This window comes from Staurois parvus, unplaced genomic scaffold, assembly GCF_062004578.1.
Source record: "Staurois parvus isolate SC_StPar_1 unplaced genomic scaffold, SC_StPar_1.0 ptg000687l, whole genome shotgun sequence".
Taxonomy (NCBI): domain Eukaryota; kingdom Metazoa; phylum Chordata; class Amphibia; order Anura; family Ranidae; genus Staurois; species Staurois parvus.
Genome location: NW_028318483.1, coordinates 297,012 through 310,988, shown reverse-complemented (window position 1 = coordinate 310,988; position 13,977 = coordinate 297,012). Strand labels below are relative to the sequence as shown.

At 37.9% G+C, this 13,977-nt stretch overlaps 1 protein-coding gene across 1 annotated transcript in view; it reads left to right on the top strand.

Annotated features, from left to right (window-relative positions):
• The first annotated feature begins 6,893 nt into the window (after nucleotides 1-6,893).
• Nucleotides 6,894-13,977, top strand: part of LOC149447420 (uncharacterized) — a 62,530-nt gene continuing 55,446 nt past the window's right edge. Inside the window, exons 1-2 of the mRNA XM_089652599.1 lie at nucleotides 6,894-9,272; nucleotides 11,774-11,968. Coding sequence (XP_089508725.1) covers nucleotides 6,935-9,272; nucleotides 11,774-11,968 — 2,533 coding nt within the window. The 5' untranslated portion in view covers nucleotides 6,894-6,934. The remainder of the gene's footprint in view (nucleotides 9,273-11,773; nucleotides 11,969-13,977) is intronic.

Below are 13,977 nucleotides of genomic sequence, written 5' to 3'. Positions count from 1 at the left end.
CATAGGATTGGCCAGAGTAGACTATTTTAGCTTCTTTAACTGAGTTCATTTTAAGCTGGTTCTTTTGAGAATACAAAACCTTATGAACAAAGTTAAGGCAAAATCCCATCCTCTGTAATTTGTATGTTTTGTGATTATTAAGTTCTCCTTTAAATTTCTTCTTGTGTCTTTCCTTCTACTGTGTCCTTGTTTTGTATCCCAAGAGAAGTACTGTTAATCTTTATATAGGGTAAGGTTTTCATTTGCATTATGTAACTGTATTTTAATGAGAACTGAAAGGCATTACCCTAAAAATTTCTGTCATTTTAATGTATAAATAAATATTATATATTAATATTGATGTAATACGTAGCAGCATAGTTACTTAGTGGGGTTGATATGTCTAAAGGCTGAGGTTGTCACAAAGTGAAGATTAGTTAAATATATCACATGTGTTCACTTAAATAACCCAGGCAGCTCTATTCTTTAGTAAATCACCCCGTGTTTAGAACTGCTGCCTTTTACCACTGATTTCCTGGGGTGATCTAACAACGGCACTGCCTGCATTTGTATGTTCTTCCCATTTGTGTAGGTCCCCATTGAATGCAGAGGATTTGTCCCATTGGTCAACCTGGTTATTTAAAAAATTTAATTGACCTTAAAGTGTATTTCCACTTTTGTAGCCAAATTGGGATAACACTTACTTTATGTTTTCATTATCAGTTGTAAACTAGATTTGTACACTGTCTGTTCTAACAAAGGATTCAAAATTTAGAGGCTGGGTTTCTTGTATTCTGTGTTAATGAGAGGAGACTTAGCCTGTCCTAAGCCTCTCTATTAGGACAGACTTGCTCTGACATTGCTCACAAATGCTTGCAGTCAGCCATGAGGCCTTCTCCCGAGAAACATCTAAAAGGTAAGAATTATTTTCTTTCTTTGTTTTAGGTATGCTGTGTGAATGGGAACATGTAAGTGGGTTTTCTCAAATTTGGCTGCAAAAGTGGTGCTAGATAATATGAACAGTTTCCTTTGAAGTCTACACTAATTAACTAACTATGGATGGAGAACATAAAATCACATTGATAAAACTCAGGACATCACTAAAGCAAGTCATCTAACAAGCTTGAAAGATTTATAGAATATTAGTTTTAAGGTGATTGTAAAGTGTATTTTTTTTTTCATTAAAACAATAAATATGTTATGCAATCCTGCTCTGTGCTTGTTATTGCACAGATTAACCCAAAATCTCCTCTTCTGGGGTCCTCTTCTGGCACTCTTGGCTCCTCCTCTTTTCTATGTGCTACTATAGGAAGCCACTTCCTTGGTGGCACACTTGCAGGCTTGTTCACAAGCCATGCTGAGTTTTTCCATTGACGCACACAGCATGACTGGACCTTGCCCCTGCTCCCTCCTTCATAGGATTTGATTGACAGCAGCAACAGCCAATGGTTCCCACTGCTGTCTCTGAGCCTGTGAAGAGAGAGTGAGAGACCAGTCAAACTGCAGGTGGGCATATCCCTGGATCAAAATAGATAAAAAAAATGTCTAGCCTTTAGAACCACTTTAACTTTTTATCTAACTGAAAGTCTAGAGGCCAATTGAATGAATCCAATATCCCCATTTTTGCCTTATAGGAAAAAAACAGTGGGGTGTTTTGAGTGAAGGGTGGATTTTTGGGGGTCCAAAAATGGCATTTCCAAACCATCTTATCCCAAATTCTTTGGTATTGTATACATGGATAATAATCCCAATTGCCTTACAACTTTAGGTTTGAAAATATTCTTTTACAATTTAAATGATTAAAAATGGACCTACAGAAAGAAGTAAGAGGCCATTGGAGATATTTAATGTGATCAACATCTTTACACACTATGAAAACCTCTGACATGGAAAATGGAAAAGAATATACTTATATAGTGTGTACTTGCCTCAATCAAAAGCACTAAGTGTGATTTCTGTCTCCTGCCTCATTCCTTTGCTATTTGCATGAGTAATTTCTGACAGGTTGTGCCAACTCCATGTAATCAAGGGGGTGGGGGAGGGGAGCTCCAGCAGGTGGTTAACAGCATCAGCTGTGCATGTTGTCAGACCACACTCAGCCCTCTCTGAGCTGTGCAGTGTGTTACATCAGATCCCCACCCTTTGCCTCTCAAAGCTTAAAAAAGCTGTAAATTAAAGTAAATTCTGCCCTTTAAATAGCTGAAAAGAAGATATGGCTGCAGATAAACAGGTACAACTTATGTAGGAGGATTTGTTTAATCTCTGTGTAACACCTGAGGCTTGTCAATTCACTGGGTATATGGGTTTACAACCACTTTACATAATTACATAGTTAGTCTGGCTGAAAAAAGACACAAGTCCATCCAGTTCAACCATAAAAAACAAAGTTATAATCCTGCACCCACAGTTGATCCAGAGGAAGGCAAAAAACCCAGCAAAGCATCATCCAATTTGCTCCTGAAGGGGAAAAAACTCCTTCCTGATCCCCTGAGAGGCAATCAGACATTCTCTGGATCAACTTTACCTATAAATGTTAGTATCCAGTTATATTCTGTGTATCCAAGAAAGAATCCAGGCCTTTTTTTAAAGCAATCCACTGAGCTGGCCAGAACTAACTCTTGATGAAGTCTATTCCACATTTTCACAGCTCTTACTGTGAAGAAACCTTCTCGTATTTGGAGATTAAATCTATTTTCCTCCAGACGTAAAGAGTGCCCCCTTGTCTTCTTTGATGACCTCAGGGTGAATAACTCTACACTGAGTTCACTATATGAACCACTGATGTATTTATACATGTTGATCATATCCCCCCTTAATCTCCTCTTCTCAAGACAGAATAAATTCAGTTCCTCTAATCTTTCCTCATAGCTGATCTCCTCCATGCCTCTTATCAGTTTAGTTGCCCTTCTCTGTACTTTCTCCAGTTCCCCAATGTTTTTTTTGTGAATTGGTGCCCACAATTGAACTGCATATTCCAGATGAGGTCTTACTAATGATTTGTACAGGGGTAATATGATATCTCTCTCTCTGGAGTCTATACCTCTTTTCATACAACACTTTAAGGGTTCAACTAAAAAAAGAACAATAGGCTGCAACATGATATAAATGACAAAGACATCAATCTGTGTATATATACAATCACTTCTACATACTCATTTGTGAAGCTTATGAAAAGTTTTTGTACATCATATATTTTTCAAATATTCCAATGTTATGTATTTGCTTTCTATGCATTACATCATTTAATAAATATTGGTGGGCTTATTGGGCTTAAAGGCAAATACACTCTTCTGTTTGAAAGGGAAGTTACATTTTGCCATGGAATTTTTCCTAGAACTTAAGGTGTTACTAACCCACAACAATAAAATCAGTCTGTATATGCAGTAAAGCATGCTTGTTATACTGACTGTGGATTCTAAAGGGTTGAGGGGTTAATTATCTGCATTGTGTAAAAAGGCTGTTTTGTCCTGACTTCTCTGATCCTCCCCTTCTTCCAGTGTCCCCCTCTTATCTCCTAATAACATATATCCTGTGGAGACACTCTTCATATGCTCAATTTGGTGTGTATTACTAGAAAAGTTTTTTTTCTTGGGAAAATGCATGTGATCAGCACAGGGCCAATCATCACTGTCCAGACAGAGGCCAGTGGTTCTGCATCCTCCTAGAGCAAATTTAAAATGCCTCCAACAAGCTTTAACCAGTGCTCTGCTGGACACTGATAAAAGTCACAAGACTGCTCTAACTGCTGATGAGAAAAGGTATTTAGCAGTTTATATTTACTAAAATAATTGCACTTCCATGTTCTGTGTACTGTGGGAGATCAGATATAGTGAATGCAGGGCAGTGGGTTTAGTAACACGAATGAGGTGAAGCTCTGTTGACTTCCATCATTTAATCATATGCAAACAAAATGCTGCATTTTTAATTTTCCTTGCATGTGACTGGATATTCTTTGACAAGTGAAATTTCACCAAAATCCTCTGCAAAGTGCAACTTCCCTTGCAATATGAACAGTCTATATGCCTTTAGTAACATGACTCCATTGCGTTTACTATCTATGCTGCCTGCCACGAAGAGGGAGAAATTTCAAGTGATTGTGTACAATGAGCATTAAGCTACATCACAATTTCTCGATTCCAATTTTAATGAGATATACAATATATCAGACCTCGCTTTTAAAAACCATTTAAATGTAAATCAAGAACTATGGAAAGGTCAAGAGAACAGGCAAATGAAATGTAAAAAACAGAATGCCCTTAGTTCATTATCATGACATAATTATTTTTTGTAGGATGTTGGGATCTGTGAGTGTACAGACTGCTGTAAGTGGAGGGGGGAGTGCACTGAAGATGCAAATTCAGCAGATTTTGATCTCCCGCCTGTATACATTGGACTATTTGAGACCATAGAGTGCAGGGATTCCATTTTTCTCTCCTTTGTAGTTTCTTCCCTCCGTTTTGTCTTCTTACATGCTATTCTAATTCTAATGATTCTTTATCATGCAGGTGGACGTTTTCACAAAGACAGGATGAGTCGGAAAAGAAGGAAAAACAAGAACAGAAAAGGATCAGACAGTGATGACTGTAAGTAATAGTAATATACATAATTACAATGAAGTATGTGTTGTATATACTGGTAGAGTAAAAGAATATCAAATGCCAAAACTATGTTATTCCTTTGCATTTACCAATCCCTACACTACATCTGTGTTTTCTGATATAACACCTGTTTTATTGTTGGGTGTAGGTTGGATTAACAAACCAGGTGCTGCCACTCCTCCAGCCTCCATGGGCTCATCCTGGCTGCACACTGCAGTAAATAAAAAGAGCCACATTTAAGCCCATTGGGGTGAAATGCATCAGAAGGGCGAGGCCAATGGCACGGACTGTCATCTAGCCAACCAGGTGCAATAAAATATGAATTGAGTGAGGTCATCAGTGTGCAGCTCCTCCATGTTTGTTTGCAAACTAGGTGTTAGCCTATTGGATGTCTAAGCTCCCTATTGCGGACAGTCACGTAGCGCGGTTTTGACCAAGCTGTTCTTTTATGATGTGCCTTTGACTTTACTGTCTTTTGTGAGTACAATACCTATTTTGATCTCTTATTAAACATTTTTTTATGGTAATGCACTAGGCTGGTGCGCCCTCTGTTTGTTCTTTCTCCATCTAGTTTTGTTGTGCCTGTAAAGTGGACATGTGATCTGCCCTTCTGTTCTGTCACAGTGTCATAATGGCAAACAAATCAGAAATTAGTACATCAGACCACTTTAGAAACTCTCAAACTATGATTTGAATTGTGTTTATCTTGAATAGAATGGTGAGGAGTAAAATCCCTGGCCAGGAATCTTTTTTGCTGTCTGTGTCTTAATTTGTCTTGGTGATGACAAGTGGCAAAAAGAAAAACTGACAGTGGTGTTAACTCTTCCTTACTCTTTTTAAATAACTTAAAAAGCTTTGGCTTTATATTTTTTTTTTAAGCCATAGGAATATGGCCCAAATCACTTTAGTACTGCAAAACCAGAATCCTTCAGCTGCAAGGTGAGGATGTTGTGCTATTATATGACTTCAAATTGTAGTTGTTTGCTGTCGTGCACTAATGGCTGGTTCACACCAAATGCAGTCCTGTGTGTTTTTATTCTTCATCAAAAATGCATGGAGAGTGTTTACCATTCAGTCCAGTGGCCCTAATTCACACCAGTGCAGTGCATTCCAGTGCAGTCAACACAAGTAGAACATGTTGCATTGTTTCTGTATGGAACACATCTGGAATGTGGAAAAGCACATAAAAACACACTGGAAAGCATATGTCCTCAATTGTCCTCAACTGAGATAAAGAAAAAAAAAGGTCAAAAACATGCTGAAAAAAAACAAAAAAGTACCAGAACACATCAAAAATGTGCACACAGAAATGCATGTCCCTAAGAAAATGTTACTTTTGATTTGGTAGTTAAATTCATGAATGAGGGCAAATCAAAACTGAATGTTACATTTTAATAATATAAGATGTCTTGTGGAACATTTTTTTTTATTAAATTAAAATCTAATATACTATTGTGTTTTATATTTAAGTATTTAAATGAAGACTATACTCTTTGGTCTGATTTTGAATTGTCATCAACTTTTATATAAAAAAAATTGTTTTCTAAAGTAGCAATCCTTGAAGGGGAGGATGCCTCAGAAATAATTTTATTTGCTGACATACATGTGAAAGATATATTGTTGTAAATGGAAAAAAAAGATATATTGTTATAAATAACCTTCTATAAATATTCTTTAGTATTAAAAACACTCTTTCTCTCTCTGTATGTGTATATATATATATATATATATATATATATATATATATATATATATATATAATGTGTATATTTTTGACTGATTAAAAGCAATGCGCACTATGCAGTTTGTAACTCCTGCATTGCTTCTGTCAGAGACCATATGATTTAGGCTTCCTAGGCTTTAGCTCAAATATAGGTCGGAATCAATAGTTTTGTCATGCATGGCTAATAAGAGCTATTTTTACAACATACTTGTAATGATCATGTGATTTTGTATTGCTGACCATATATACCCCGTTGGTTAATGTGGGAATGTAATCATCGGATAAGATTAATAAAACTAATCTCTTTTATAATATCTTTGCTGGTGCTATCACATTCTGGCCATTTTCCTTGTTTTTATGGGTAGCTGTCTGTCCATATGTAAGTGAGAACACATAGCTCTTGTCTCATTATTGATGTAATACATATATGCAAAAGATTTGGAAAAAAATGATTGTATTATGAGTACATTTTATAAATGTTTCTAACTAATGTAGTACACAGAAAAGTGTAAATAGATATAAACCTAATCTGTGTTTTCTCATTAAATAAGGTTCTTTTTAACTTTGCTTTATAGATGAACAGTTTTCATTTGTTTGCCGTTGCCAAAGAAAATCATCTGATCAGAAAACAGATATGGCTCCTAAAGATGGCAATTTGGACCACTTAAATGATTATTCAAATTCATGCACCTCACCTAATAAAACACACCCACAGATCTGCGAAGGGAACAAGGAGGATGTTCAGCACAACTCAGAGTATACTAAAACATCATCAAGTCCTTTGGATAAACCTTCAGAGAACTTTGTTAAAGTGATATGGGAAGAAATCTCTACAGTATCACAGAGTGAGAGAAATGAACTCCACTGTGACTCAGAGGAACCAGCAGACACCAAAGATGGAGAATTTACAGCACAAGTGACTTCAAAAGGTGTTCACTTGAATGTGGAAATAAATAAAATATTAGCGCCAAATAGCAGAACTCATGTGATAATAACCAATGGAAAATGTCTTAAGAAAAGCCGGAGTTACCACGATAGGCAACACCAACAGAGTCAATACCATGTTGATCACATATGGGATTTTGCAGCTGATTATGAAAAAGATAATAATATTTCATCACAGAAAGAACAGACATGTGACATGCCTTTAATAAAATTAGAAATAATTGGGGAGGGTATTGAAGTCAGCTATAAAGCTGTCAGTCAAAGTCTTATGGTTCACATAGAATCTGATAAAGTAAAAAAGAAAACAGAAGATGTATTTGGAAGTGGCTTTACCCATACCACAGATTACTGGTCAACCATAGGATCATGTAGTTCATACCCTGTTTCAGATTTTAGTGTCAATGAAAGGAAAGAGTTTTGCACAAATTATACATGCCCTGAATGGTGTGTTCATGTTCCACCTCCTGCAGAGTTTGCTGATGAAGAGGAAGTATTCCCAAATATAAATGCAGAGGATGAGGCCTTACTTCTCAAAGATTTCATAAAAGAACCATATTCTCCAGTATCGTCATCTTGTTCTGAGCTGGAAACTGAGCCAAGGCAGTTAAAGGATGAGGTTTGTAGAGGAGAAAGTGTGGCTAAGCCAGGTGAAAATCACCCTTTGCAATACTTGAGCAACTGGAAGAAATACTCTAAGGAACCAGTTAGGCCAAATAAAACGAATTGCAGTCAAGTCCCATTTGTCTCCAACAAGGAACTAAAGTTGAATCCATCGAACTGCTGTCAATGGAAAATGAGCAATTGTCCTCTAGAAACAAAAGTAATGAGACGGAGAACACTTCCGGAAATGTACTATGATCCATTTGTAAATTTCAGTCGCCTAAGATACCCTTTTTTTGACACTGAAAAACATCCAGCTTTAAGAATACCACAATCAGCAGTGAGCAAAAGTCAAAAACATATTGGTAAGGAGGAACTTGTGCTTTTACCATTTAAAGACTGTGTTGATGGTCAAAAATATCAGATAGACAATAAACAGATCTCCTTTGAAAATAAGACCACCTCTTATTTTGTGCAGGAAGATGTTAAAAGCAGCCAAACGGATATTCCAGATAGAACTGACAACTCAGATAGTTGTTCCTTGTATTCTCTTCAGCATGTAGACGCTGACAACAAACAGGTGGATGAGGAAGACCTAGAGGATCTAATAAAAAATGCTGATGAACACATAGAGCTTACTGAAAGTGGATTTGATGAAGACATTTTAGATAGCGACAATTTTATGGAGGTTCATGATTTTTCTGATTTACAAAGCAAAAATTTTTTAATTCAGGTTACTCCTCCATCCCGAAGTACTTCAAGGGACTACATTCTAGGGAAAAATAGTAGTAGTCGTATACCTGCTGAATGTCTTCCCCATTCAGATCAACAAGTAAAAGAATTCAATCAGAGTAATGGTCCAGATGCAGAAAGTACAACCAAAAAGAGAAGAGGATCTGTTATAACAGTTGTGACTGGAGATTTAGACCAAAGGGTGCTAATTCAAGGTGACAATGATGCAACAATTTCTAGGGTTCAAAAAGAACCTCTAAAAGACTTTAAGTCTTCCATGGTTCATAGGGACTCAGTATTGACACCTGTATCAGATGTTGAAGAACCAGATGGAGAAAATAAAGTTCATAGTTCCTTCCAGGACCAGACGCCATTGACATATAAGGATATTTCTTCACAGACTTCTGAGCCATTTGAAGCTTTCTTATCAATGGAAAACCAAAGCAATTTACCAGAGGATACATGTGTAAAGGAAATTGATGGGAGCTTGTGTCCTGAGCCTGAGGAAAGCAACAACACATCACCAAGAAACAGTTCTGACAGTGCTATCCCAGGGACTTCATTTGAGTCAATAACATGTCACATTCCTTCCTTGCCAAAATCTGATTCTGAAGACAATAATGCCAAAACTGAAGAAAAAGCTGATGAACCTTTAGAAAAAACAGAAATGTCTACTATGAAAATGATCAAAAGAGGTAATTTTCATAGGCTTTTTATTTCTATACTTTTGTAACCAACTACAAATGCATTTTATAGAGATGTCCATATACATGAGAGGACTGTTGGTTAGTTTTTCCCATTATAGTGGCAAAAGGGGGATAAATTGTATGTCTAGGGAAAGTTTGTTATGGCCACAGCACATCCTGGCCACCCAGTGTTGGGAGAGGAACCTAAATGGGCTTTTTCATCTGAGCATTACTGCTTCCCTGAGCTAGGTCCAGTGCCAGGAGTGTCTTGTCAATATATCCATATAATCAGTTAGCCTTGGCGCAGTCTTTACCATCCTGCACAGTTTCTAGTGGTCAAAAAGCCCCTTAGTGGGAATGCCACTCGCAGAATGTAGCAGCACTTCCCTTTTTCCTTCAGAACGTCAAACACAAGGAATGAACCCATGTGGGGACTAGATACTACCAAACAACCAAAGCTAAAAGTCAGATGAGCCATTACGGAAGCAGCATCTGAGTCCCTAACAGAAACTGTTCAGTGAGGCACTAGCATACTGTAGCTAGAAAATGCACCAACTGCTACTAGGTGTATAAACTTACAGTTAAGCAAATCTGTCATAGGTCTTAACACAATGGCCTAAATTACCTCAGTGCATTAGGTTGCCTGTCAATAGCACAGCATTAATACACATAATGTACAGTAGTTAACATGTGGTATGGTATATTGCAGCCTTTTTCAACCAGGGTGCCTAGGCACCCTGGAGTGCCTTGGCACCCTGGAGTGCCTTGAGGCTTCTTCAGTGCCTTGGCAAAATTACTAAAAATTGCCCACAAATTGTATACAAGCTAGAGGTGGTCAAGCCTGCCTTTAAGTTACACAAAGCCATAGGTTTTCATTGTGCACCATTATGACCTTCTAGCTGCCAGCATCCTAACAACAAATGACAGCATCAGTTGATAAGGAGGATGTTGGTCATCTGCACCCTTGTTTGACGCTCCCCTGCCTCACACTCTTAGAGCACTGGGGTCACATTAGCTGAGTAATGGAGAAAAAATGTAAGGAGAAGAGAGACACTGGAATACTAGTTAGTACCAGTGTGCAAAAGTGTGTCATTTGGAAGAATAAATAACATATAACGTTGGGTGTCCTACATGTGTGGATGTTGATGCATTATGTAAAACTATTAGAATAGTTTTTTACATTTTAGAATGGGGTGTCTTTATACTGTCCATAATTTTAGAGGGTGTCTTGAGATTGTCCATAATTTTAGAGGGTGCTTTGAGATTGTCCATAATTTTAAAAGGTGCCTTGACAGAAAAAAAGGATGAGAAACACTGGTATAATGCACATTACAGTGCCACAAACTTGTAACCTGGCCTTAATTGATTACTTCATATATTGTATATACAGTGTGCTAGCCCTCAAGCCCCACCTAACTAAGTTTTTAGGGCCAAAGTTTGCCCAGGGCCCATTCAAACCTTTGTGATGCAGTGAATTGCAGTGCACTATGTGTTGCAGTGGCATTTATTTTAAATGACACTCCATTGCCTAGAGGCAATGTAGCTCCAATGCAGTTGCATTACCATGTGTTGTGGTACACTGCCTTGCCAAAAATGGTCCATGTCTGTTTTTTTGTCATTTGAAGAGGCTACCCTAATGCAATTCATATTAATGTGTGAAAAAAAGCATTACACTCCAAAGGTGTGAACGGGCCCTAAGAGAATACTCCACGGTGACGTAACTATACACATTTTATAATACAAAAGTGTATTGATCATTTACAGAATGATTATTTGGTAGCTTGGACTTCTGGCCACCATTCTCATGCCTATGGGCATCTGCTCAAAATAACCTTGAATAACAATTGCTTTCAGCTGTTACTGTACATAAGCACTATTAAAAACACCGTGAATGTGGCATTCGTGGAGTGCATTACTCTCTACTTAAAAATTTGTAGATTCACACTTGTCACTAAGAATGGGATAAAAATGTATTGTTTTTCTGATTAAAAAACGTTCCCTGTATTATTGCCTATCTGACATCTTACACTCTACTTCTTCCTGTCTGCTTAATTAAATATATAAGCTGCATAGAAAGGATGCATTTTTCTGTACTTTTTAGTGTATCACATATCATTTATTTTCACAAATATAGTATGACGTGAAAATACAATACTCAACAAACATAGTCCATATGGAGGAATGGGTTCAGCAGCGTTCATTCCAGTTTGATATAAATCAGAGTTCTACAACTTTATCTTGTCTATATACCTTCAGAACAGATAAGACTGTTTACCTAAAATTTATAACCACAATATAATTAGAATACTCAGACTTCCACTTTTCCTTTAAGACTCAGCTTAGTCTGATATTACTAGACGTTACCGGGCTAAGACGTAATTAACCTACTTTGTGTTATTTCTCAGAAATGTACATCTCCACATTAAACTATTTCACTCTGCATGTGAGAAGCGAGAGGAAGTGAGAAATGTGAAAAATCAAGTTAATATTATTTTGTTTTTCCTAATCAGATTCAAAATCAGACACATTCAGCAAACACCTGAAGATACCTAAGGATTCAGTGCTAAAGGAATCGCGAAGTTGTGAAAGTCCTCAAGAAGAAGGTTCAGACCGATGGGCTAAGAAAAGGAAGCAGTTTAAAGAGACCAAGAACTACAATTCAGCTGGAGGCAGCTCGATAACCAGCAACATCACTGAGGAGTCTGGTTAGTCAACATTTAATATATTACTTAGGATTGCCATGAGGTGCACCTGTTACCTAGTGGGAAATACAAAAAAACTTATGACATATATTTTTCTACATCCTAACTCTAGAGCTTCCCTGGTAACATGCATCTGTGAGGGGGAGGGGCTTAAGATAATAAAAGTATGGAGTAATTAGAATGGAAGGCAAGGCTTAGCACCCAACTTTCAACATACACTAAAGGCACAGACTGCCCTGATTCTATGTTGTGCCTTACTACACCAATGCTAATGTGCAGTATTTTGCACATTATTGTATATTGTGTTAAAGAAGAACTTCACTCCCCTTCCACTGCACTTCTGGTCCCTCTGCTTCTCTTCCATGTTGCCATCTTCAAATATCCTGTGCATGAGCAGATGTGCCTCAGATCCCAGGGACCTGACAGAGACTTGCAGCACAAGCATGTAGGGTTCCTGTGCTCACACACAGCGCTGGTATCTGGCACCTTGTAGATATCTGTGCCATGCATGCGCACGTGTGGGAATTCTATGCCACATGCATAGGTATGCTGCAAATCTCTGTCAGTCAACGTCGTGTCTGCACATGTGTGGAATACTGTGGCAGGCATTTGCCCATCAGAAAAACGGACTCTTGGGTTGTGTGACATGGACATCCCAGGAGGAAGCAGAAGCTTACAGCTTCCTGTGCCAATGCCATCTTCACTCTTCTGGGATTCACTGACCATCCAGGAAGTGCTGGGAGCTACCAGCACTGCCAAATGCTCTGTACCACAGTGCTCACAGCGGGACCAGCCAGCCACAGTGGTTTCTACACATATTGATGAGCGCTTGCCCTGCTTTTTATCTTGAAAGTTGCCAGTTGTATGCTCTGTGCAATAAACAAGCTCATGCTACACTCAGAAGGCACTGCTCTGTCTCCTTTGCTTCTACCCACAATGTTCCTTCTAGCTCTTCTAGAAGCAGCCACTGACTCTGGCATATACTCCCATATATACATTGGATACAAAAGACTGAACTAACCTCATTCCAGTGGCATTGTGGACTTATTTATACCCATTATTCACCAGATTACCCACTCTTTTCTCATGAATGCGGAAGGGTTCCCATGTAATTCTCAGCTAGGTGAGAAAGCAGGAAGTGCTAGGCTGCAGCACAACAAAAGATAAAAAACCTTTTAAACAAAGGGGAAACAGGAGCCAAAAAAAGTTATTTTATGGGGCGAAGATTTGCTTTAAGGCAGCACAATTATTTTGAATGGGCTGCCAATACATTTCAACACATATTTTAACAACTTTACAATTTTTTACAGTTCAGTACACCACAACACTCTGTACACATTTTGTGTTTTCCTATGCTTTACATTTATGCACATTTAATGTCCATTACCACAAAACAATAATCCTTGATAACTCCAGGCAACAACTAAATACACAGTTGAAGTACATTCTGTACATGTGAATGTTTTTTACCTTGTTCAGTCAGTCTTGTGAAAAAAAATCCAAGTGCTGGGACTTTGATGTTAGATCATACAAAATGTTGAGAAGACAAAAACATTCGCAGAGCTCACTAGCTCAGGTTAGGCTGCTCATAACAGACACAGCTAACCTCATGTGGTTATCCAGCAGGTTACCAAAAAAAAAAAACATGGACTAATGGAAGGAGCTACAGACCAAATGATAAAAGAGTTCAAATTAATGTATTTGTTTACAATAAATGCAGCCAATGCGTTTTGGGTCAGGAAGAACCCCTCTCCCTCCTTCATCAGGGCTCCAGTTAACATAAGGGCCTTGAATGGAGTCAAAATAGGGTTTTCCTATGTCATTCTATGTAGGGAAGCTAATTTCTGGACTAGGAGTTTTTAGTCAGCATCTGCATAAACAATCAAGATAGAAACTTTATTTCTGGCCCTCCAAACACGTTAGTTGTTCTTAGTGTAAACCAATACATTTTTTGGGACTTTTTTATCAATTGGTCTGGCACTCCTTCCATTGTGATCAAGACTGACTGGAAG